This window comes from Hydra viridissima, unplaced genomic scaffold, assembly GCF_058129835.1.
Source record: "Hydra viridissima isolate aposymbiotic clone 2 unplaced genomic scaffold, HvirCarnegie_v1 scaffold_4, whole genome shotgun sequence".
Lineage (NCBI taxonomy): Eukaryota > Metazoa > Cnidaria > Hydrozoa > Anthoathecata > Hydridae > Hydra > Hydra viridissima.
Window position 1 is genome coordinate 14,118,992 of NW_028324303.1, and position 27,110 is coordinate 14,146,101.

The 27,110-nt window shown below is 29.3% G+C and overlaps 2 protein-coding genes across 22 annotated transcripts in view; one reads left to right on the plus strand and one right to left on the minus strand.

Moving 5' to 3' along the window:
- Positions 1 to 12,789, plus strand: part of LOC149890035 (uncharacterized) — a 13,271-nt gene extending 482 nt beyond the window's left edge. The window contains exons 2-14 of one of the 11 annotated variants that reach the window (XM_090085681.1): positions 1 to 87; positions 383 to 1,019; positions 1,115 to 1,222; positions 1,326 to 7,582; positions 7,713 to 7,805; positions 9,637 to 9,659; positions 9,743 to 9,760; positions 9,967 to 9,990; positions 10,320 to 10,343; positions 10,573 to 11,267; positions 11,341 to 11,586; positions 11,669 to 12,451; positions 12,546 to 12,789. The exon at positions 1 to 87 is cut by the window's left edge and continues 34 nt beyond it. In XM_090085681.1, the coding sequence (XP_089941807.1) occupies positions 1,763 to 6,853 (5,091 nt within the window). In that variant the 5' untranslated portion in view covers positions 1 to 87; positions 383 to 1,019; positions 1,115 to 1,222; positions 1,326 to 1,762 and the 3' untranslated portion in view covers positions 6,854 to 7,582; positions 7,713 to 7,805; positions 9,637 to 9,659; ... (5 more) ...; positions 11,669 to 12,451; positions 12,546 to 12,789. Of the gene's footprint in view, positions 88 to 129; positions 1,251 to 1,325; positions 7,583 to 7,712; positions 7,806 to 7,897; positions 7,979 to 9,636; positions 9,660 to 9,742; positions 9,761 to 9,966; positions 9,991 to 10,319; positions 10,543 to 10,572; positions 11,268 to 11,340; positions 12,452 to 12,545 lie in introns of those variants that run through there. The other 10 variants (XM_090085682.1, XM_090085684.1, XM_090085683.1 and 7 more) reach the window with 10 other exon arrangements.
- An 847-nt stretch (positions 12,790 to 13,636) lies between these two features.
- LOC149890036 (uncharacterized) lies at positions 13,637 to 26,924 on the minus strand. 11 transcript variants are annotated; one of them, XM_090085699.1, is made up of 13 exons: positions 26,763 to 26,924; positions 26,353 to 26,473; positions 25,944 to 26,057; positions 25,218 to 25,325; positions 18,858 to 25,114; positions 18,635 to 18,727; positions 16,781 to 16,803; positions 16,680 to 16,697; positions 16,450 to 16,473; positions 16,097 to 16,120; positions 15,173 to 15,867; positions 14,854 to 15,099; positions 14,482 to 14,771 (listed from the first exon to the last, which is right to left on the minus strand). In XM_090085699.1, exon 5 carries the CDS (start codon positions 24,675 to 24,677, stop codon positions 19,587 to 19,589), a length of 5,091 nt encoding a protein of 1,696 aa, XP_089941825.1. In that variant the 5' UTR covers positions 24,678 to 25,114; positions 25,218 to 25,325; positions 25,944 to 26,057; positions 26,353 to 26,473; positions 26,763 to 26,924; the 3' UTR covers positions 14,482 to 14,771; positions 14,854 to 15,099; positions 15,173 to 15,867; positions 16,097 to 16,120; positions 16,450 to 16,473; positions 16,680 to 16,697; positions 16,781 to 16,803; positions 18,635 to 18,727; positions 18,858 to 19,586. The 11 variants fall into 11 exon arrangements, 10 of the variants coding, with proteins under 10 accessions (XP_089941825.1, XP_089941824.1, XP_089941827.1 ...); XM_090085698.1 differs by lacking the exon at positions 25,944 to 26,057; XM_090085701.1 differs by lacking the exon at positions 25,944 to 26,057 and having other exon boundaries at positions 25,190 to 25,325.
- Between the last annotated feature and the right edge of the window lie 186 nt (positions 26,925 to 27,110).

The following is a 27,110-nucleotide window of genomic DNA, read 5'->3' on the forward strand; positions in this document are numbered from 1 at the left end:
ACACTGACATGGCATGTCACATGTTACTGTATGTAAAGATTAAATTTTGTTGTGAGGATTACAGTTCTTATGAAAAAAAAAAAGAAGGTAAAGAGTATTGTTTGTAAATATATATTTTGTATCTTTTTTTAATTTTCTGGCATCATTTTTAAAATTTTTATTTGCACACTTATAGCGTTTTATCAATGTGTTTTTAAAATAATGTAAAGTGTTTTTTTATTGTTTGTGTATGTGTTGATATGTGTTATATAATTGTTTTAAAAATTTGTTTAAATATGTATATGAGGTATATATATTTAACTTTATATACATATTTAAACACATTTATTGTGTTTATAGTTGGTACATATGTTTATATTATGTTGTTTCCGTGTTTTCAAAGTGCTGTGACTTGGTAAACGTGTAGAGCAAGATTTGTCAACTTTGCCAGCCAAGTGATGTACTTTTAACAGAGGGTTACACGATAGTTATTAGTGTCAAACTGTTACTGCTTTAGGTCTTGCTGTTTTCAAGCCTTTATTAATAAAGATTAATAAAGATTAACTTTATATACATATTTAAACACATTTATTGTGTTTATAGTTGGTACATATGTTTATATTATGTTGTTTCCGTGTTTTCAAAGTGCTGTGACTTGGTAAACGTGTAGAGCAAGATTTGTCAACTTTGCCAGCCAAGTGATGTACTTTTAACAGAGGGTTACACGATAGTTATTAGTGTCAAACTGTTACTGCTTTAGGTCTTGCTGTTTTCAAGCCTTTATTAATAAAGATTAATAAAGATTAAGATTATTCTAAAAATACATAATAATGTATTTTAATAACATTTTGCATAATGTTGTTACTTATGTTTTGTTATATATGAATGTTATCTTACTTAAGTTATTATCTACATATATTATATTAACTTATGGTGTGTGCTATTGTTGTGTGCTGTTGCTGTGATGTTTTTTGTTATCTTTTGAGTTAGTAGACATTTGGCTTATCTTCATGTTGGTGTCTATTGTTAAAAATGGATAGGTAGTTTTATTAAAAATCAATAATCTAAAAGTCAATACAAATTATTTTGCCATATATACAATTTGATTTATCTCAATTTGATTTTTTGTCTTTAGCGCTGTTTACTACATGATTTTGCTATAAATATTCTGGAATCATGATGTTTCAGCATGAATTATTTTGTAAAAGCTAACATAAAATGTTAATATTTTACAACTCCTCTGGTAAATCATTACAGCTTTTCTCTATAAGGTTCATGGATTTTCATTTTTTGTATGTAATGTTTTTCTTATTTATTTACTTATTCATTACATTTTTTTATTTTAGATTTATCAGATGATGTATTTATGTGGTATAGAAGAACAAAATATTGTAGAGTTTTGTGAATTTTTAAAAAATGTTTGCTAATAATTTTTTTTGAAGAAATAATGTTTAAATTTGCAAAAAAGGGTTTACAATGTTTTGTTTTTTTTTTTTAATTTTTCTTTGTTAGCAGTATGTTTATTATTAGAATTGCATGTTTTTAATAATTTTTTTAATTATTTGCTAAGCTAATGTTTTTCAAACATCTCCCAGCTGATATATATATTTTTTTATAGTCATAAGATTATTGTATAATTTAATTTAAATGACAGTCTGTTATATTTAAAAATTATTTGTGTGTGCTATTTAGAGTAGAAAGGAAATTATATAGGAAAGATCGCGATCTTCAGGATTCGTTTCTTTTCTGATTCGTATAACTTTCAATTGAAAGTGAAGTTTAAATGGATGATATTAGGCTAGAAGCAGATATTAGTTTAGAAAATGGAAATGTTAATAGGCAAGTTAATTGTCGCAGAAATGAAAGAGATAGGCTCAGGCGAGATGAAATTAATAATCGACAAAATGCTAGAAACGCTGCTCGGCAAGCAGCAAATAATTCAAACCCAAATGAGGAGAGCTTAATTAGGCAAATTGAAAATAATCGTCGCAGAAATGAAAGAAATAGGCTTAGGCGAGATGAAATTAATAATCGACAAAATGCTAGAAACGCTGCTCGGCAAGCAGCAAATAATTCAAACCCAAATGAGGAGAGCTTAATTAGGCGAATTGAAAATAATCGTCGCAGAAATGAAAGAAATAGGCTTAGGCGAGATGAAATTAATAATCGACAAAATGCTAGAAACGCTGCTCGGCAAGCAGCAAATAATTCAAACCCAAATGAGGAGAGTTTAATTAGGCGAATTGAAAATAATCGTCGCAGAAATGAAACAGATAGACTTAGGCGAGATGAAATTAATAATCGACAAAATGCTAGAAATGCTGCTCGGCAAGCAGCAAATAATTCAAACCCAAATGAGGAGAGCTTAATTAGGCGAATTGAAAATAATCGTCGCAGAAATGAAAGAGATAGGCTCAGGCAAGATGAAATTAATAATCGACAAAATGCTAGAAACGCTGCTCGGCAAGCAGCAAATAATTCAAACCCAAATGAGGAGAGCTTAATTAGGCGAATTGAAAATAATCGTCGCAGAAATGAAAGAGATAGACTTAGGCGAGATGAAATTAATAATCGACAAAATGCTAGAAATGCTGCTCGGCAAGCAGCAAATAATTCAAACCCAAATGAGGAGAGGTTAATTAGGCGAATTGAAAATAATCGTCGCAGAAATGAAAGAGATAGGCTCAGGCAAGATGAAATTAATAATCGACAAAATGCTAGAAATGCTGCTAGATATGAAAGAATGTATTGTATAGCAAGAAGCAATACTATTCCAGATTATAATTATTTAGGAGAAATGAATTATGTTTGTCAGCATTGTGGTGCTAAGAAATTTCCTGATGAAACACATTTTTTATGTTGCCATAATGGAAAGGTAGTTTTGTCGCAACCTTCATCATTTCCACAAGATTTAGAAGATTTATTTAAAGGAAACTATGCAGATAGAAATGCAAATCTGAATTTTTCAAAATATATTAGAAATTATAATGCCTGTCTATCTTTTGCTTCATTTGAAGCTAATGTAGTTCAACCCATGAACCATGGGCCGCCATGTTTTAGAATATGTGGTCAAGTTTTTCATCGTATAGGTAATCTAAGACCAAATCAAGGTGTTCTGCCAACATATTGTCAACTATACATCTATGATCCACTTGCAGCAGTAAATTTTAGAATGCAACAACGTGGTAATGATCTTTGCTTAAATGATTTAATGTTTCGATTGCAAACTATTATTAGTGAAGAGAACCCATTTGCTCTTGCATTTAAAAACATGGCTGAAGTGGAAGATGAAGAAGTTCGTCGAGCAGCTCTAGAAGGGCGCTCAGTGTCAGTTGTAAAAATGTCTTTACTTGAAGGGCAAGATAGACGTCGCTATAACCTCCCTTCACATAACGAAGTTGCAGTTGTATTTGTTGGTGAAGATGGTGCACCACCTGCTTCCAGGGAAGTTGTTATTTACCCAAGAGGTCATCCTCTTAAAACTATATCAAGTTTGTCTGCCAACTTAGATCCTATGGTTTATCCTCTATTTTTTCCAAGGGGTGATGCTGGTTGGCATAATCAATTGGTTCACAACCCTGAGCGTGCTACATTGGTTAGAAATCATGTTACATTATCTCAGTATTACAATTATAAACTTTCAGTTAGACACTTTTTTTCTTCACTCTTTTATGGCAAAAAACTGTTTCAGCAATATGCTGTTGATGCGTATGTTAAAATTGAAGGCCAGCGCCTTGCTTTCATCAGAAATAACCAAAACAAACTGAGAAGTGAGCAGTATGATGTCTTACACGACCATGTAAACAACCTCAGAAATGATCATAATGTTAGACCAGGGCGTGTTGTAGTTTTGCCATCAACTTATGTAGGAAGTCCTAGAGCTTTAAAAGAAAACTTTGAAGATGCTATGGCTATAATTAAAAAGTATGGTAAACCAGATCTTTTTATTACTTTCACTTGCAACCCAAAATGGCGCGAGATAACTGAAAATTTATATCCAGGTCAGACAGCAAATGATAGACCTGACTTGGTTATTCGAGTATTTAAACTCAAATTAAATAACCTTCTTAATGACATTTTTAAGCATGGTGTATTAGGGAAAGTTGTAACACATGTTCAGGTTATTGAGTTTCAAAAGCGTGGTTTGCCACATGTTCATATTTTATTTCACTTTGCAAATGATGATAAGCTTGAAACAGCACATGATATCAATAATTTAATATCTGCAGAAATTCCAGATCCGATTGTTAATCGAGACCTTTATGACGTTGTTAAAACTTGCATGATTCACGGTCCATGTGGCATACTGAATCCAAATTCTCCCTGCATGAAAGATGGGGTGTGCAGCAAAAACTATCCTAAAGAATTTAATGCTAACACAGTAGCAGTTCATAATGGTTATCCGCGATATAGACGACGTGATAATGGTTTGGTTATAAATATTAAAGGTAACAATGTAGATAACCGCTGGGTGGTACCTTACAATCCATGGTTATCAAAGAAATATCAAGCTCACATTAATGTTGAAGCTTGCATGTCTGTTAAGGCTGTTAAATATTTGTACAAATACATATACAAGGGTCACGACTGTGCCAATATTTTAATAAGTGAACAAATTAATCATGATGAAGTAAACACTTTTTTAGATTGTCGTTATGTTAGTGCACCTGAAGCATTGTGGCGAATTTTTGAGTATCCAATAAGTCATATGTCACACACTATTATACGCCTTAAAGTTCATCTACCTGAAAATCAGTTAGTGTATTTTAGAGAAGGAGCAGAACAAATGGCTTTAGATCGTGCAGCTCAACGTGATACGCACCTAACAGCATGGTTTAAGTTAAATACTGAAAATGAAAGAGCACATTGCTATTCGTATGTAGACATTCCTTATCACTTTGTATTTGATGATAAACATTGTAAATGGAAGATTAGACAAAGGGGTGGTGATAAGGTGATAGTAAGAATGTATAAAGTTAATCCAACTGGAGAATTGTTTTTTCTTAGACTGTTACTTTTGCAAGTAAAAGGAGCAACATCTTGGGAGGATGTGCGTACTGTTAATGGTATTGTCCTTGAAACGTTTCGTGAAGCATGTGTTTTGAAAGGTTTGTTGCAAGATGACACTGAATGGCAGAATACTCTTTCTGAGGCGGTTTTAACACATATGCCAAAGCAAATTAGACAGTTGTTTTCAATTATTTTAACCTTTTGTGAACCTGACAATCCTTTACATCTCTGGAATACATACAAAGCTTTTATGATGGAAGATTTCATTCACCGCTCAGTCCCACTTCTAATAGCTGAACAAGCTACTCTTCATCAAATTGAGAAGATTATTAATCAAAGTGGTAAAACGCTGGCTGATTACAATCTGCCTGTTATTGATGAGTTTATAGGCTTAAATCTAGAAAATTTTAATGAAAATGTTCAACAATCTATTGACGAAGCCAATCGAATGAGACTGTTGCTTAATGTCAATCAATTAAATGTATGTAATGCTATTCTTGCTGCACTGAATGAGCAACCAAGTGTAGAAAATCAACATTCTAGATTGTTTTTCATGGATGGACCAGCTGGTAGTGGAAAAACCTTTACTTATAATTATTTGATTGCTGAAACCATAAGTAGGGGCTTTAAATCTGCTACAGCTGCATGGACTGGCATAGCAGCAACTCTTCTTTCAAATGGATCTACATTGCATGGCTTATTCAAACTTCCTGTTCCAATATTAGATAATAGCACATGTAATGTAACTCCTAACTCTATGCACGGGGATTTTTTAAGACAAGTTAGTTTGTTTTTGCTTGATGAAACATCCATGATACCTAAACATGCCTTAAATGCAATTGATAGGTTGTTAAAAGATATTTGCAACAACAACTATCCGTTCGGAGGAAAAATCATTCTTTTTGGTGGTGACTTTAGGCAAATTCTGCCTGTTGTGAAAAGAGGACAACCAGCTGAAATAGTGGAATCGTGTATAAAATGTTCTTTGCATTGGCAATGGGTGCAGAAGTTTGCATTAACTGAAAATATGAGAGTACAAGATGGGGAAGGTGAATTTTCCCAATGGCTATTAAAACTTGGGAATGGAACAATACCTGTCAAAGAAGAGGATCCTTTTAAAGGATGCATTGAAATACCAAATCAGTGCATTATTAGAGAAAATGAATCGATTGTTGAAAAGATTTTTGGAGATGCTGATCAAAATGATTATTCTAAACGTGTGATTTTAACACCAACCAATTTTGATTCATTATCAATCAATGAAGAAGTGCTTGAATGTCTGCCGGGTGAGGTCAAAATTTATTTAAGTGCTGATCAAATTGATACTGATGACCCTAATGAAAGAAATAACTTTCCTGTTGAGTTTTTGAACAGCTTAACTCCTTCAGGTATGCCACCTCATTGTTTAAAATTGAAAATTGGTTGTGTAATTATGCTACTTAGAAATTTAGATCTCAAAGCTGGGTTATGCAATGGTACTCGAATGAAGGTTTGTGCTCTTCAAAATAATTATATTGATGCAGAGGTTTTGACAGGTGTTTCTGGTGGTAAACGGGTTTTTGTTCCTCGAATTCAATTGGCTCCATCAGATTCTAATTTACCTTTTGTTCTAAAACGTCGTCAGTTTCCTGTCAGATTGGCTTATTCAATGACAATTAACAAAAGTCAAGGTCAAACATTTGATAGAGTTGGGGTATATCTCAAAAAACCGTGTTTCTCTCATGGTCAACTATATGTTGCATGTTCAAGAACTAGAGCATTTAATAGTTTGTTTTTCAAAATTGATAAACATCTCATTCAAGGTATGGTAGGTGAAAAGTGTTACACAAATAATGTTATATTTTCTAATGTTCTTAATTTATAGTCTTTAGATTTTCATTTCGAAAATTTACTGTTTGTAGGTTGTGAGCATATTTTGTATGTATAACTTTATTTATTATTTTAATATTTTTTTTCATAGTTTTTGATAAATATATCTGTCATTTAATATTGTTATAAAATGTGTTTATATGTGTTATATACCACCATATTTGTTTATAGTCGTATATATGTTTAAATTATGTTGTTTCCACGTTTTCAAAGTGGTGTGACTTGGCATTATGTTGAGCAAGATTGATAATCTTGCCAGCCAAGCGGTGTACTTATAGCAGAGGTGTGACTTGGCAGCATTTAGTGCCAGGCGGTGTTACTGCTTTAGAGCTAGGTGTTGTCTAGCCTTTTTTAATTATTCTGGAAACACATAATAATGTCTGTTAATGTTTAGCGTAATGTGTATGAGAGAGTATGCAACCTTGATCTTTAAATCTAGGGTGTTTTAATGTCCTAAATTTGAAGTAATTGAATAACTAATATTGAACGTAAAAACAAATATACTTTTATGTAGTTATATGTTGAGTAAAAAGATAAATATATAGTTAACTTTAAATTGGTTTTCTAATTTTGCCTTTCATATTTTAATTTGGTTTGTTATTTTCGCTGGATTTTAGGATCAAGGGTGTAAATATTCTATTGTTATGTGTTATTGTTGTGCTGTTTTGTGTTGATAGACTACTTGGCTTACCTTCACGTTGGTGTCTATTGTTAAAAATGAATAGTAGGTAGTTTCATTATTGGAACTTACTGCTTTTGTTCATTTACTAAAAGCCAAGGCATCATTATGCCAAAAATGCAACTTATATCTTAATTTGATTTTTTTTTTTTTTTTTTTTTTTTTTTTTTTTTAGAATTGTTAATCCTTTTGTACTTCGAAACAGATTTTATAGTTACATTTTCATGTTTAAAATGAACTGTTATTTCAATAAGGTTACTATAAATAGGTAAATTGATTTTCAGTTTTTATGTGGTGGTTTTTTTTTTTGTGTGTAATTATGGTATCATAATTTCTTTTTTTTTTTTTTTTTTCTTTAAGATTTACGATTGACGCTGATTTCTTTTTATTGTAAACTTTTGTCAGTTAAAATGATATAAATATATGCAATTAGTTCAATTATTTTAAAATTTTCTCTATTTTATCTCTAATAATTTGTTGTACCTAATTTAGGGGATCCTTTTAAACGGGGGGTCGCAACTAAAAACCTTTAAAAACATGAATATGGTAGTTTTGCGCATTTGTCAAATATCGAGTTACTTAAATTTTATAAGGTGTTTAACTAATTAATGAGCTTAGTTTGTATTTGCAACACTTTTGAGGAAAGAAAAAATTCTTATATATGTTAAATTCTTATTTATACTAAATTTTTATATATATTAAAGAGAAAAACTCTTTTACATGGAAATCATTGTTTTACATTTCATTATTTTGGTAAAAGGTCTTCATCAAAAACTTCGTTTCTCTTAATAAAAATAACTATTCTCCTGGCCACCATTAAAGCAAAAACGGGGAAGGGAGGTCCTTTATTAGTGTCAAAATATTTAAGAGAATTAAATTTCGAGTAACAAAAGGAATTTTTAGTAAATGGTAGCAAATTACCGTTTACCAAAAACTATTGAAACAAAGAGGCCACAACACTGATCTCTATAACAACTGGATAGCGCAACTCCGAGCAAAACTTCTTATTTTTTGACGCCAAAATCGCCATATTGGAAAGCCCCAAAAATTTTAATCCCGTAAGCTTTAAGTTCTGTTTTTCGGCTTATCGCTTTATCGCACATATCAGATTTCATTGTTCTGGGGCTTTCCAACATGGCGATTTTGGCGTCAATTTTGATATTAGAGATGCGCTATCCAGTTATTATAGAGATCAGTGGTAAAAATACTATTTTAAGATTTTTTGGCTCATAAAAGGGATTTAAGACTTAATCGATTGTGGTTTCCTATTAAACCGCAATAAACAACGATTAGAAAGCAATATGGCCCAGACGGAATATGCGACATAAATATCAAATTTGTATTTTACTCATTCACAAAAAATGGAGTTAACACAAATTGGCTCTCATGTCCAGATATGTTTACTGCACATATTAGTAAATAAACTAATTATTTGCGTAATGAGTTAGACGCATTGATGAGTTATTTTAGGCATTGATTAAAATTGCTAAACACAATGCAATTAATTGAATATGCTAATGGTAATGTAATTTGTAATAATGTAATGCTAAAGTTAAATGCGCTTTTACTTTTTAGTTACTCTTGGTTGTTTTGTTACGCTTAGTGAAGGACAGGTTTTGTTTGTGCGCTGTTAGTTTTTCTTCTGTTCTGGAATTTTGAGATTGGAATTTCCAGTTATTTAAAAAAGCACGTTTCTATTATATCTGTTCTATTACATCTTATCATATCTTTCAAGTAGGTTATATTCTGTGTTGTAATTAGCGTAAAAATTGCATTATTGTATCGCGCATCAGAAGGAGCGTTGTGCGTGCGTCATATATTTATTGTAAAGAAATTCATTGTACACAATGAATTTTCATTGTACACAATGAATATTCATTGTACACAATGAATTTGGAAAACATATAAATTGTAAAAGCTGAGAAGAAAGGAGAGAATTTTATAAATTGTTATTGTAATGACAACACGGTCATCTTGATTTTACATACTCTTTTATCACTTAAATCGTTTACATTTTTTTTTTTTTATATCTTAATATGTCTATTTTTATATTAAATTTGTTTCTTATATTTCTTTTTATTTTTATATCGAATTGATAGAATGTCCCAAATCGTCGATGAAGGTTTGTATTTATTTTGATGTGTGTCATGTTACTGATTCGTATCATGTTAGGTAGTTAGTTCTTAAAGATATGTTTATTTTTAGTCGCTGAATTACTAAGAAGTAAGTTTTGTTCCCTTTTGTTATAATGAAATGTTACAAATTGCAGTTCGTTTATGTTTGTTGATTTAAATTAACTTTACAATAACAAATTGGTTTAGACGAAAATCTATGTAATCCAGAAAGATTAAATAATTATTTTAATATTGAAGTAATTAAAGAGGTTTAAGAAAGAATCGAATTCAATATTTGTTTGCTTTTCTGTTTAGATGACAACAGTATAATTGAAGAAAGTAAGTTTTAAAAAGGAAAAAAAAAAACTTTTTAATGTGTTTTTTTTTTTTGAAGTAGGTTTAAAATTTCAGGTTTTTAAAATCTTATATTGTTAAATATTTTATAATTAAAAAATATCTATGTTAAATTTTTAAAATCTTATAATCTTAAATATTTTATAATTAAAAAATATCTATGTTAAATTACACCAGGTTGTAGAAAATAGTTATAGTTTAATGATAAGGTTGTAAACAGTTAGAGCCGATTGAATAGATCAAAGATCGATTTAATCTACTTAACCTACAACCATAGTGAAAATTCACTATCAATTGTTTGTTTTTCTGTTTAGATGGCAACAATGTAGAGAGAGATAGTAAGTTTTAAAGGATTTATTTTTTTAAAAAGTAACTAAAATGTTTTTTAAAAAAACGTTGTTGACTTTAAAGTAAAATAGTAGGTTTTTATAATTTTTACAATAAGCCCAAGAACATAGGTCCTACTTAAAATTGTCAGTAATAAAGAGAAGAAATTTAAAATTCTCAATAAAAAAGCTTTTTATTATATTATATCAAGTAAGTTTAATTAAGATTTATTTTCTTTAGTTGATAAAGAAAGAGCTAATAATGGTATTAATTACATTAGTTAAATGAGTTTATTTTTAAAAAGTTAAGTAGATATTTTACCGTCTATACATTTAAGTGCTTTGATTATTTAGATACCGAAGTCAAGGAAGAATTAAGTCAGTGTTTTTTGCTATTAGATATTTGTTAACAGGAATTTGTTTATTTGTACTGTAACTGGAATTTTAAAACTTCAAGTACTTAAGCTTTATTTTTTCTTTTAGGAGAGTTGGAAAAAAAACTAAGTATAAATTACATGATTATGATTAGTATAGTTAAGTAAATGAAGTATTTATATCTGTACCTCAAAAGTCCAAGGTCAGTTTTCACACTGTAGAAATTGTCCAGGAGAGAAAAAATAGTAAAATAATTAGTCTTTATTGTCTTATTCTTGATGGTTAAATTTGTTATTTTTTCGTGTTTTATTTAATTTTTCTTGAGGCACATTAAATATATTTTTGAAAAAAATTAAAAATAAAAAATTAAAAAAAGTGAAAAACCATTTCTGAACAATCAACCTTTGTCTTCTGAGGTACAGATACTAAGATTTAAAGTTCATTTTAGTTTATACTTTTGGTTTAGTTTATAGTCAATTTTGGTTTAGTTTTTGTTTGTTTTAGCTTCAGTTGTCTTTTTTCTTACTTTAGACAACTTTATGGAGGAAATGAAAGGGTTAGGTAAAAAAAATTATAATATATTAATGTAAATATTATTTTATCAATTATTTTGAGGTATATTTTTTATCTTTAGTGTCTGGTAGAAGTACAACTGGTAGGACTGTGTTTTAAATTTTAAGTATTTTTTCTGGAGAAATATGTGTTATAGCTGAAAGAATTATTTAATTTATTAATATTATTAAGATAAATTCAAATATGACATCTTTAAACTTCGCATTTTACTCATTTTTATTAAGATTAAATTTTTTACCAGTTTAACTCTTTTTTATTTTTTTTATTTTTTAAACATTTTTAGCATCCTCTTCATCCTGTGAAAATGGTGAGGATATGCTTTATATTTTGATTATATAAAATTGCAAATATTTTTAATTTTTATTATATCCTTCTATTTGTAATTTTAGATCTGTTAACTTTTGAGCAGTACAAAAGATATCGCTCCCAACACCCAGGGCCTCTCTCGGAGAGGTCCTTTAATAAGTGGCGTTCCAATGGCGGTATAGATGAGCCATCCTTTAAATGGAGGGCCCATCCATACCGGGGTGTTGGGAGACACCGAAGAAAAAACAGCAACCAAAAGGTTGTAAATGTCTTCTATCAGTGAAGATATTTATAACCTTTTTGTTGCCGCTTTTCACTTTTTTTTTATTATTGTAATTTTTTATTAATTTTCTTTAATAAAATATTTTGTTTATATGGTTTGTTTTTGTCTTTTTTAATTAAAATCTTATTTTTACCAATTAAACTTATTAATTAAACTTAGATATAGTTAACTTGAACCATTACTCAATCAGCATAACATGATATCATAAAATCACATTCTTTATAATGTAACATTCTTCATAATATAACAATATTTTGTTAAAAATAATTCATTGGTAGTTTAATTTATTGAACTCTCTGCTTTTAAAATTTTCTATAAGCCAAGACAATATGTTTTGCTATATAAATGCAATTTATCTATATCTCAATTTGATTTTATCTTTTTTTATCGATTTATTGTTAGGCTATTTGAAGCATTAGTTATTTTGTTTTTTAGTTAGTATTTTAAATCTATTGTAATGTCTTTTAAATTAAACTAATTAAACTAAATACTACTAAAAGCCAACATGAAATAACGTCATAAAACAACACCGACAAGCTGCATGACAGTAGCTTAAGTACAACAACAGGTTACCGAAACTCAGGTATATTGTCTTTCAGTTTGTTTGGTTTTTTTTTTTCTTTCTCTCCCTCTCTCTTCATTCTATGTCTACTTATATTTTACAATTTTTTATTTAGGCTTATCGTATGACGCATTAATGCAATATAAAAGATGAAAGTTTACATATTTTTAAATTTTTTATACACATGTTTGATTGTAAATTAACTTTTTTTTGTTTAAAACGTATTTGTACTCAATGGCTTAGTTATTTTTTATAAATTTATTAAGTAATGTGTATTTAACGTTTTAAAGTCGATTTCCTTTGTTAAAGAAACATGTAACAAGTAGCTACTAAATAATTAATAAATCAAGTATAAATTACGTTCGTTTTACGTTAATGTGATTAAATAAACTACATGATATGAAAATATAACAATATTTCCGATTTATTTTTTCGTCAATTTAAAGCATGTTGATGCGTTATTATTTTGTGTTAGTAACTAAAAACGCAATATGTTGAATTAAGTAATGTAGAGGAAAATGGTTTTGCCCTACTCTGATATGACTCATCTCATGTAAATTACGAAAATAATGTTAAATAATTGGTAAATTATTTTACCTCCGCAAATTTTTTATTTTCTTTTTACAGATGGTTTAATCTTTACAATTTAAAGGGCAAAACCTTAACTAATACCCTAAAAGGGTATTAGTTAAGGTGTTGCAACTTAAAAATTGTGGAAAACAGCCACTATAAATTAAGTAACAGACCGACCATAACCCGTATTACGGGTTGCTTTTTGCTAGTTATTATTATTATTACTAGCAAAAAGCAACCCGTAATACGGGTTATGGTCGGTCTGTTACTTAATTTATAGTGGCTGTTTTCCACAATTTTTAAGTTGCAACACCTTAACTAATACCCTTTTAGGGTATTAGTTAAGGTTTTGCCCTTTAAATTGTAAAGATTAAACCATCTGTAAAAAGAAAATAAAAAATTTGCGGAGGTAAAATAATTTACCAATTATTTAACATTATTTTCGTAATTTACATGAGATGAGTCATATCAGAGTAGGGCAAAACCATTTTCCTCTACATTACTTAATTCAACATATTGCGTTTTTAGTTACTAACACAAAATAATAACGCATCAACATGCTTTAAATTGACGAAAAAATAAATCGGAAATATTGTTATATTTTCATATCATGTAGTTTATTTAATCACATTAACGTAAAACGAACGTAATTTATACTTGATTTATTAATTATTTAGTAGCTACTTGTTACATGTTTCTTTAACAAAGGAAATCGACTTTAAAACGTTAAATACACATTACTTAATAAATTTATAAAAAATAACTAAGCCATTGAGTACAAATACGTTTTAAACAAAAAAAAGTTAATTTACAATCAAACATGTGTATAAAAAATTTAAAAATATGTAAACTTTCATCTTTTATATTGCATTAATGCGTCATACGATAAGCCTAAATAAAAAATTGTAAAATATAAGTAGACATAGAATGAAGAGAGAGGGAGAGAAAGAAAAAAAAAAACCAAACAAACTGAAAGACAATATACCTGAGTTTCGGTAACCTGTTGTTGTACTTAAGCTACTGTCATGCAGCTTGTCGGTGTTGTTTTATGACGTTATTTCATGTTGGCTTTTAGTAGTATTTAGTTTAATTAGTTTAATTTAAAAGACATTACAATAGATTTAAAATACTAACTAAAAAACAAAATAACTAATGCTTCAAATAGCCTAACAATAAATCGATAAAAAAAGATAAAATCAAATTGAGATATAGATAAATTGCATTTATATAGCAAAACATATTGTCTTGGCTTATAGAAAATTTTAAAAGCAGAGAGTTCAATAAATTAAACTACCAATGAATTATTTTTAACAAAATATTGTTATATTATGAAGAATGTTACATTATAAAGAATGTGATTTTATGATATCATGTTATGCTGATTGAGTAATGGTTCAAGTTAACTATATCTAAGTTTAATTAATAAGTTTAATTGGTAAAAATAAGATTTTAATTAAAAAAGACAAAAACAAACCATATAAACAAAATATTTTATTAAAGAAAATTAATAAAAAATTACAATAATAAAAAAAAAGTGAAAAGCGGCAACAAAAAGGTTATAAATATCTTCACTGATAGAAGACATTTACAACCTTTTGGTTGCTGTTTTTTCTTCGGTGTCTCCCAACACCCCGGTATGGATGGGCCCTCCATTTAAAGGATGGCTCATCTATACCGCCATTGGAACGCCACTTATTAAAGGACCTCTCCGAGAGAGGCCCTGGGTGTTGGGAGCGATATCTTTTGTACTGCTCAAAAGTTAACAGATCTAAAATTACAAATAGAAGGATATAATAAAAATTAAAAATATTTGCAATTTTATATAATCAAAATATAAAGCATATCCTCACCATTTTCACAGGATGAAGAGGATGCTAAAAATGTTTAAAAAATAAAAAAAATAAAAAAGAGTTAAACTGGTAAAAAATTTAATCTTAATAAAAATGAGTAAAATGCGAAGTTTAAAGATGTCATATTTGAATTTATCTTAATAATATTAATAAATTAAATAATTCTTTCAGCTATAACACATATTTCTCCAGAAAAAATACTTAAAATTTAAAACACAGTCCTACCAGTTGTACTTCTACCAGACACTAAAGATAAAAAATATACCTCAAAATAATTGATAAAATAATATTTACATTAATATATTATAATTTTTTTTACCTAACCCTTTCATTTCCTCCATAAAGTTGTCTAAAGTAAGAAAAAAGACAACTGAAGCTAAAACAAACAAAAACTAAACCAAAATTGACTATAAACTAAACCAAAAGTATAAACTAAAATGAACTTTAAATCTTAGTATCTGTACCTCAGAAGACAAAGGTTGATTGTTCAGAAATGGTTTTTCACTTTTTTTAATTTTTTATTTTTAATTTTTTTCAAAAATATATTTAATGTGCCTCAAGAAAAATTAAATAAAACACGAAAAAATAACAAATTTAACCATCAAGAATAAGACAATAAAGACTAATTATTTTACTATTTTTTCTCTCCTGGACAATTTCTACAGTGTGAAAACTGACCTTGGACTTTTGAGGTACAGATATAAATACTTCATTTACTTAACTATACTAATCATAATCATGTAATTTATACTTAGTTTTTTTTCCAACTCTCCTAAAAGAAAAAATAAAGCTTAAGTACTTGAAGTTTTAAAATTCCAGTTACAGTACAAATAAACAAATTCCTGTTAACAAATATCTAATAGCAAAAAACACTGACTTAATTCTTCCTTGACTTCGGTATCTAAATAATCAAAGCACTTAAATGTATAGACGGTAAAATATCTACTTAACTTTTTAAAAATAAACTCATTTAACTAATGTAATTAATACCATTATTAGCTCTTTCTTTATCAACTAAAGAAAATAAATCTTAATTAAACTTACTTGATATAATATAATAAAAAGCTTTTTTATTGAGAATTTTAAATTTCTTCTCTTTATTACTGACAATTTTAAGTAGGACCTATGTTCTTGGGCTTATTGTAAAAATTATAAAAACCTACTATTTTACTTTAAAGTCAACAACGTTTTTTTAAAAAACATTTTAGTTACTTTTTAAAAAAATAAATCCTTTAAAACTTACTATCTCTCTCTACATTGTTGCCATCTAAACAGAAAAACAAACAATTGATAGTGAATTTTCACTATGGTTGTAGGTTAAGTAGATTAAATCGATCTTTGATCTATTCAATCGGCTCTAACTGTTTACAACCTTATCATTAAACTATAACTATTTTCTACAACCTGGTGTAATTTAACATAGATATTTTTTAATTATAAAATATTTAAGATTATAAGATTTTAAAAATTTAACATAGATATTTTTTAATTATAAAATATTTAACAATATAAGATTTTAAAAACCTGAAATTTTAAACCTACTTCAAAAAAAAAAAACACATTAAAAAGTTTTTTTTTTTCCTTTTTAAAACTTACTTTCTTCAATTATACTGTTGTCATCTAAACAGAAAAGCAAACAAATATTGAATTCGATTCTTTCTTAAACCTCTTTAATTACTTCAATATTAAAATAATTATTTAATCTTTCTGGATTACATAGATTTTCGTCTAAACCAATTTGTTATTGTAAAGTTAATTTAAATCAACAAACATAAACGAACTGCAATTTGTAACATTTCATTATAACAAAAGGGAACAAAACTTACTTCTTAGTAATTCAGCGACTAAAAATAAACATATCTTTAAGAACTAACTACCTAACATGATACGAATCAGTAACATGACACACATCAAAATAAATACAAACCTTCATCGACGATTTGGGACATTCTATCAATTCGATATAAAAATAAAAAGAAATATAAGAAACAAATTTAATATAAAAATAGACATATTAAGATATAAAAAAAAAAAAATGTAAACGATTTAAGTGATAAAAGAGTATGTAAAATCAAGATGACCGTGTTGTCATTACAATAACAATTTATAAAATTCTCTCCTTTCTTCTCAGCTTTTACAATTTATATGTTTTCCAAATTCATTGTGTACAATGAATATTCATTGTGTACAATGAAAATTCATTGTGTACAATGAATTTCTTTACAATAAATATATGACGCACGCACAACGCTCCTTCTGATGCGCGATACAATAATGCAATTTTTACGCTAATTACAACACAGAATATAACCTACTTGAAAGATATGATAAGATGTAATAGAACAGATATAATAGAAACGTGCTTTTTTAAATAACTGGAAATTCCAATCTCAAAATTCCAGAACAGAAGAAAAACTAACAGCGCACAAACAAAACCTGTCCTTCACTAAGCGTAACAAAACAACCAAGAGTAACTAAAAAGTAAAAGCGCATTTAACTTTAGCATTACATTATTACAAATTACATTACCATTAGCATATTCAATTAATTGCATTGTGTTTAGCAATTTTAATCAATGCCTAAAATAACTCATCAATGCGTCTAACTCATTACGCAAATAATTAGTTTATTTACTAATATGTGCAGTAAACATATCTGGACATGAGAGCCAATTTGTGTTAACTCCATTTTTTGTGAATGAGTAAAATACAAATTTGATATTTATGTCGCATATTCCGTCTGGGCCATATTGCTTTCTAATCGTTGTTTATTGCGGTTTAATAGGAAACCACAATCGATTAAGTCTTAAATCCCTTTTATGAGCCAAAAAATCTTAAAATAGTATTTTTACCACTGATCTCTATAATAACTGGATAGCGCATCTCTAATATCAAAATTGACGCCAAAATCGCCATGTTGGAAAGCCCCAGAACAATGAAATCTGATATGTGCGATAAAGCGATAAGCCGAAAAACAGAACTTAAAGCTTACGGGATTAAAATTTTTGGGGCTTTCCAATATGGCGATTTTGGCGTCAAAAAATAAGAAGTTTTGCTCGGAGTTGCGCTATCCAGTTGTTATAGAGATCAGTGTTGTGGCCTCTTTGTTTCAATAGTTTTTGGTAAACGGTAATTTGCTACCATTTACTAAAAATTCCTTTTGTTACTCGAAATTTAATTCTCTTAAATATTTTGACACTAATAAAGGACCTCCCTTCCCCGTTTTTGCTTTAATGGTGGCCAGGAGAATAGTTATTTTTATTAAGAGAAACGAAGTTTTTGATGAAGACCTTTTACCAAAATAATGAAATGTAAAACAATGATTTCCATGTAAAAGAGTTTTTCTCTTTAATATATATAAAAATTTAGTATAAATAAGAATTTAACATATATAAGAATTTTTTCTTTCCTCAAAAGTGTTGCAAATACAAACTAAGCTCATTAATTAGTTAAACACCTTATAAAATTTAAGTAACTCGATATTTGACAAATGCGCAAAACTACCATATTCATGTTTTTAAAGGTTTTTAGTTGCGACCCCCCGTTTAAAAGGATCCCCTAAATTAGGTACAACAAATTATTAGAGATAAAATAGAGAAAATTTTAAAATAATTGAACTAATTGCATATATTTATATCATTTTAACTGACAAAAGTTTACAATAAAAAGAAATCAGCGTCAATCGTAAATCTTAAAGAAAAAAAAAAAAAAAAAAGAAATTATGATACCATAATTACACACAAAAAAAAAAACCACCACATAAAAACTGAAAATCAATTTACCTATTTATAGTAACCTTATTGAAATAACAGTTCATTTTAAACATGAAAATGTAACTATAAAATCTGTTTCGAAGTACAAAAGGATTAACAATTCTAAAAAAAAAAAAAAAAAAAAAAAAAAAAAAAAATCAAATTAAGATATAAGTTGCATTTTTGGCATAATGATGCCTTGGCTTTTAGTAAATGAACAAAAGCAGTAAGTTCCAATAATGAAACTACCTACTATTCATTTTTAACAATAGACACCAACGTGAAGGTAAGCCAAGTAGTCTATCAACACAAAACAGCACAACAATAACACATAACAATAGAATATTTACACCCTTGATCCTAAAATCCAGCGAAAATAACAAACCAAATTAAAATATGAAAGGCAAAATTAGAAAACCAATTTAAAGTTAACTATATATTTATCTTTTTACTCAACATATAACTACATAAAAGTATATTTGTTTTTACGTTCAATATTAGTTATTCAATTACTTCAAATTTAGGACATTAAAACACCCTAGATTTAAAGATCAAGGTTGCATACTCTCTCATACACATTACGCTAAACATTAACAGACATTATTATGTGTTTCCAGAATAATTAAAAAAGGCTAGACAACACCTAGCTCTAAAGCAGTAACACCGCCTGGCACTAAATGCTGCCAAGTCACACCTCTGCTATAAGTACACCGCTTGGCTGGCAAGATTATCAATCTTGCTCAACATAATGCCAAGTCACACCACTTTGAAAACGTGGAAACAACATAATTTAAACATATATACGACTATAAACAAATATGGTGGTATATAACACATATAAACACATTTTATAACAATATTAAATGACAGATATATTTATCAAAAACTATGAAAAAAAATATTAAAATAATAAATAAAGTTATACATACAAAATATGCTCACAACCTACAAACAGTAAATTTTCGAAATGAAAATCTAAAGACTATAAATTAAGAACATTAGAAAATATAACATTATTTGTGTAACACTTTTCACCTACCATACCTTGAATGAGATGTTTATCAATTTTGAAAAACAAACTATTAAATGCTCTAGTTCTTGAACATGCAACATATAGTTGACCATGAGAGAAACACGGTTTTTTGAGATATACCCCAACTCTATCAAATGTTTGACCTTGACTTTTGTTAATTGTCATTGAATAAGCCAATCTGACAGGAAACTGACGACGTTTTAGAACAAAAGGTAAATTAGAATCTGATGGAGCCAATTGAATTCGAGGAACAAAAACCCGTTTACCACCAGAAACACCTGTCAAAACCTCTGCATCAATATAATTATTTTGAAGAGCACAAACCTTCATTCGAGTACCATTGCATAACCCAGCTTTGAGATCTAAATTTCTAAGTAGCATAATTACACAACCAATTTTCAATTTTAAACAATGAGGTGGCATACCTGAAGGAGTTAAGCTGTTCAAAAACTCAACAGGAAAGTTATTTCTTTCATTAGGGTCATCAGTATCAATTTGATCAGCACTTAAATAAATTTTGACCTCACCCGGCAGACATTCAAGCACTTCTTCATTGATTGATAATGAATCAAAATTGGTTGGTGTTAAAATCACACGTTTAGAATAATCATTTTGATCAGCATCTCCAAAAATCTTTTCAACAATCGATTCATTTTCTCTAATAATGCACTGATTTGGTATTTCAATGCATCCTTTAAAAGGATCCTCTTCTTTGACAGGTATTGTTCCATTCCCAAGTTTTAATAGCCATTGGGAAAATTCACCTTCCCCATCTTGTACTCTCATATTTTCAGTTAATGCAAACTTCTGCACCCATTGCCAATGCAAAGAACATTTTATACACGATTCCACTATTTCAGCTGGTTGTCCTCTTTTCACAACAGGCAGAATTTGCCTAAAGTCACCACCAAAAAGAATGATTTTTCCTCCGAACGGATAGTTGTTGTTGCAAATATCTTTTAACAACCTATCAATTGCATTTAAGGCATGTTTAGGTATCATGGATGTTTCATCAAGCAAAAACAAACTAACTTGTCTTAAAAAATCCCCGTGCATAGAGTTAGGAGTTACATTACATGTGCTATTATCTAATATTGGAACAGGAAGTTTGAATAAGCCATGCAATGTAGATCCATTTGAAAGAAGAGTTGCTGCTATGCCAGTCCATGCAGCTGTAGCAGATTTAAAGCCCCTACTTATGGTTTCAGCAATCAAATAATTATAAGTAAAGGTTTTTCCACTACCAGCTGGTCCATCCATGAAAAACAATCTAGAATGTTGATTTTCTACACTTGGTTGCTCATTCAGTGCAGCAAGAATAGCATTACATACATTTAATTGATTGACATTAAGCAACAGTCTCATTCGATTGGCTTCGTCAATAGATTGTTGAACATTTTCATTAAAATTTTCTAGATTTAAGCCTATAAACTCATCAATAACAGGCAGATTGTAATCAGCCAGCGTTTTACCACTTTGATTAATAATCTTCTCAATTTGATGAAGAGTAGCTTGTTCAGCTATTAGAAGTGGGACTGAGCGGTGAATGAAATCTTCCATCATAAAAGCTTTGTATGTATTCCAGAGATGTAAAGGATTGTCAGGTTCACAAAAGGTTAAAATAATTGAAAACAACTGTCTAATTTGCTTTGGCATATGTGTTAAAACCGCCTCAGAAAGAGTATTCTGCCATTCAGTGTCATCTTGCAACAAACCTTTCAAAACACATGCTTCACGAAACGTTTCAAGGACAATACCATTAACAGTACGCACATCCTCCCAAGATGTTGCTCCTTTTACTTGCAAAAGTAACAGTCTAAGAAAAAACAATTCTCCAGTTGGATTAACTTTATACATTCTTACTATCACCTTATCACCACCCCTTTGTCTAATCTTCCATTTACAATGTTTATCATCAAATACAAAGTGATAAGGAATGTCTACATACGAATAGCAATGTGCTCTTTCATTTTCAGTATTTAACTTAAACCATGCTGTTAGGTGCGTATCACGTTGAGCTGCACGATCTAAAGCCATTTGTTCTGCTCCTTCTCTAAAATACACTAACTGATTTTCAGGTAGATGAACTTTAAGGCGTATAATAGTGTGTGACATATGACTTATTGGATACTCAAAAATTCGCCACAATGCTTCAGGTGCACTAACATAACGACAATCTAAAAAAGTGTTTACTTCATCATGATTAATTTGTTCACTTATTAAAATATTGGCACAGTCGTGACCCTTGTATATGTATTTGTACAAATATTTAACAGCCTTAACAGACATGCAAGCTTCAACATTAATGTGAGCTTGATATTTCTTTGATAACCATGGATTGTAAGGTACCACCCAGCGGTTATCTACATTGTTACCTTTAATATTTATAACCAAACCATTATCACGTCGTCTATATCGCGGATAACCATTATGAACTGCTACTGTGTTAGCATTAAATTCTTTAGGATAGTTTTTGCTGCACACCCCATCTTTCATGCAGGGAGAATTTGGATTCAGTATGCCACATGGACCGTGAATCATGCAAGTTTTAACAACGTCATAAAGGTCTCGATTAACAATCGGATCTGGAATTTCTGCAGATATTAAATTATTGATATCATGTGCTGTTTCAAGCTTATCATCATTTGCAAAGTGAAATAAAATATGAACATGTGGCAAACCACGCTTTTGAAACTCAATAACCTGAACATGTGTTACAACTTTCCCTAATACACCATGCTTAAAAATGTCATTAAGAAGGTTATTTAATTTGAGTTTAAATACTCGAATAACCAAGTCAGGTCTATCATTTGCTGTCTGACCTGGATATAAATTTTCAGTTATCTCGCGCCATTTTGGGTTGCAAGTGAAAGTAATAAAAAGATCTGGTTTACCATACTTTTTAATTATAGCCATAGCATCTTCAAAGTTTTCTTTTAAAGCTCTAGGACTTCCTACATAAGTTGATGGCAAAACTACAACACGCCCTGGTCTAACATTATGATCATTTCTGAGGTTGTTTACATGGTCGTGTAAGACATCATACTGCTCACTTCTCAGTTTGTTTTGGTTATTTCTGATGAAAGCAAGGCGCTGGCCTTCAATTTTAACATACGCATCAACAGCATATTGCTGAAACAGTTTTTTGCCATAAAAGAGTGAAGAAAAAAAGTGTCTAACTGAAAGTTTATAATTGTAATACTGAGATAATGTAACATGATTTCTAACCAATGTAGCACGCTCAGGGTTGTGAACCAATTGATTATGCCAACCAGCATCACCCCTTGGAAAAAATAGAGGATAAACCATAGGATCTAAGTTGGCAGACAAACTTGATATAGTTTTAAGAGGATGACCTCTTGGGTAAATAACAACTTCCCTGGAAGCAGGTGGTGCACCATCTTCACCAACAAATACAACTGCAACTTCGTTATGTGAAGGGAGGTTATAGCGACGTCTATCTTGCCCTTCAAGTAAAGACATTTTTACAACTGACACTGAGCGCCCTTCTAGAGCTGCTCGACGAACTTCTTCATCTTCCACTTCAGCCATGTTTTTAAATGCAAGAGCAAATGGGTTCTCTTCACTAATAATAGTTTGCAATCGAAACATTAAATCATTTAAGCAAAGATCATTACCACGTTGTTGCATTCTAAAATTTACTGCTGCAAGTGGATCATAGATGTATAGTTGACAATATGTTGGCAGAACACCTTGATTTGGTCTTAGATTACCTATACGATGAAAAACTTGACCACATATTCTAAAACATGGCGGCCCATGGTTCATGGGTTGAACTACATTAGCTTCAAATGAAGCAAAAGATAGACAGGCATTATAATTTCTAATATATTTTGAAAAATTCAGATTTGCATTTCTATCTGCATAGTTTCCTTTAAATAAATCTTCTAAATCTTGTGGAAATGATGAAGGTTGCGACAAAACTACCTTTCCATTATGGCAACATAAAAAATGTGTTTCATCAGGAAATTTCTTAGCACCACAATGCTGACAAACATAATTCATTTCTCCTAAATAATTATAATCTGGAATAGTATTGCTTCTTGCTATACAATACATTCTTTCATATCTAGCAGCATTTCTAGCATTTTGTCGATTATTAATTTCATCTTGCCTGAGCCTATCTCTTTCATTTCTGCGACGATTATTTTCAATTCGCCTAATTAACCTCTCCTCATTTGGGTTTGAATTATTTGCTGCTTGCCGAGCAGCATTTCTAGCATTTTGTCGATTATTAATTTCATCTCGCCTAAGTCTATCTCTTTCATTTCTGCGACGATTATTTTCAATTCGCCTAATTAAGCTCTCCTCATTTGGGTTTGAATTATTTGCTGCTTGCCGAGCAGCGTTTCTAGCATTTTGTCGATTATTAATTTCATCTTGCCTGAGCCTATCTCTTTCATTTCTGCGACGATTATTTTCAATTCGCCTAATTAAGCTCTCCTCATTTGGGTTTGAATTATTTGCTGCTTGCCGAGCAGCATTTCTAGCATTTTGTCGATTATTAATTTCATCTCGCCTAAGTCTATCTGTTTCATTTCTGCGACGATTATTTTCAATTCGCCTAATTAAACTCTCCTCATTTGGGTTTGAATTATTTGCTGCTTGCCGAGCAGCGTTTCTAGCATTTTGTCGATTATTAATTTCATCTCGCCTAAGCCTATTTCTTTCATTTCTGCGACGATTATTTTCAATTCGCCTAATTAAGCTCTCCTCATTTGGGTTTGAATTATTTGCTGCTTGCCGAGCAGCGTTTCTAGCATTTTGTCGATTATTAATTTCATCTCGCCTAAGCCTATTTCTTTCATTTCTGCGACGATTATTTTCAATTTGCCTAATTAAGCTCTCCTCATTTGGGTTTGAATTATTTGCTGCTTGCCGAGCAGCGTTTCTAGCATTTTGTCGATTATTAATTTCATCTCGCCTGAGCCTATCTCTTTCATTTCTGCGACAATTAACTTGCCTATTAACATTTCCATTTTCTAAACTAATATCTGCTTCTAGCCTAATATCATCCATTTAAACTTCACTTTCAATTGAAAGTTATACGAATCAGAAAAGAAACGAATCCTGAAGATCGCGATCTTTCCTATATAATTTCCTTTCTACTCTAAATAGCACACACAAATAATTTTTAAATATAACAGACTGTCATTTAAATTAAATTATACAATAATCTTATGACTATAAAAAAATATATATATCAGCTGGGAGATGTTTGAAAAACATTAGCTTAGCAAATAATTAAAAAAATTATTAAAAACATGCAATTCTAATAATAAACATACTGCTAACAAAGAAAAATTAAAAAAAAAAAACAAAACATTGTAAACCCTTTTTTGCAAATTTAAACATTATTTCTTCAAAAAAAATTATTAGCAAACATTTTTTAAAAATTCACAAAACTCTACAATATTTTGTTCTTCTATACCACATAAATACATCATCTGATAAATCTAAAATAAAAAAATGTAATGAATAAGTAAATAAATAAGAAAAACATTACATACAAAAAATGAAAATCCATGAACCTTATAGAGAAAAGCTGTAATGATTTACCAGAGGAGTTGTAAAATATTAACATTTTATGTTAGCTTTTACAAAATAATTCATGCTGAAACATCATGATTCCAGAATATTTATAGCAAAATCATGTAGTAAACAGCGCTAAAGACAAAAAATCAAATTGAGATAAATCAAATTGTATATATGGCAAAATAATTTGTATTGACTTTTAGATTATTGATTTTTAATAAAACTACCTATCCATTTTTAACAATAGACACCAACATGAAGATAAGCCAAATGTCTACTAACTCAAAAGATAACAAAAAACATCACAGCAACAGCACACAACAATAGCACACACCATAAGTTAATATAATATATGTAGATAATAACTTAAGTAAGATAACATTCATATATAACAAAACATAAGTAACAACATTATGCAAAATGTTATTAAAATACATTATTATGTATTTTTAGAATAATCTTAATCTTTATTAATCTTTATTAATAAAGGCTTGAAAACAGCAAGACCTAAAGCAGTAACAGTTTGACACTAATAACTATCGTGTAACCCTCTGTTAAAAGTACATCACTTGGCTGGCAAAGTTGACAAATCTTGCTCTACACGTTTACCAAGTCACAGCACTTTGAAAACACGGAAACAACATAATATAAACATATGTACCAACTATAAACACAATAAATGTGTTTAAATATGTATATAAAGTTAATCTTTATTAATCTTTATTAATAAAGGCTTGAAAACAGCAAGACCTAAAGCAGTAACAGTTTGACACTAATAACTATCGTGTAACCCTCTGTTAAAAGTACATCACTTGGCTGGCAAAGTTGACAAATCTTGCTCTACACGTTTACCAAGTCACAGCACTTTGAAAACACGGAAACAACATAATATAAACATATGTACCAACTATAAACACAATAAATGTGTTTAAATATGTATATAAAGTTAAATATATATACCTCATATACATATTTAAACAAATTTTTAAAACAATTATATAACACATATCAACACATACACAAACAATAAAAAAACACTTTACATTATTTTAAAAACACATTGATAAAACGCTATAAGTGTGCAAATAAAAATTTTAAAAATGATGCCAGAAAATTAAAAAAAGATACAAAATATATATTTACAAACAATACTCTTTACCTTCTTTTTTTTTTTCATAAGAACTGTAATCCTCACAACAAAATTTAATCTTTACATACAGTAACATGTGACATGCCATGTCAGTGTTGGCACAAAATTTTAATTTACTTTTCTAAATTTTCTAAAAAAGAACAATAATAGTTAATAGCATCACAAAAATTTCAAAGTAGTAATGATTTCAAAGTTTTATTTATGGAAATAGCATTAGTATAACTTTAAATAACATCCATACCCTTATTTTCCTTCTAAAAAATAAAATATCAAAAATAAAACTGCTAAAAGAAAAGCTAAAACAAACAAAATACAAACGATTTAAAAGATTAAAATCCTTTCTACTTTTTCTGATAAAAATTTAAATCCTTTCTACTTTAGCTAATAAAAATGTATATATAACTATTTTATATACTTACTTCAAATATAATATGATCTTAACGATTATCATTTCTCTTAATATGATTCTTTATGTAATATATCTAAACTAATGATTAGATTTCAAAAGGAAAAGAGTTTCAACTCGCTGAAGAGATCTTTCTCCAATGGCCGCGTGCATTTAGAGAACGCGCTTTTTCAAAGCCTAGTAACTAATGACGAAACGACGTTAAACATTAAACATTAAACGTTAAACGTTAAACGTTAAACGTTTCTGTGCTAATTATATTAAGATTAGGTTATTTCTGAGAATAAATAGAGAAGATAGAGTTTTATTAAAATAAGTTGAGTGTTTTGTTACAGCTATAAAAATTAAGTTTATATAATTA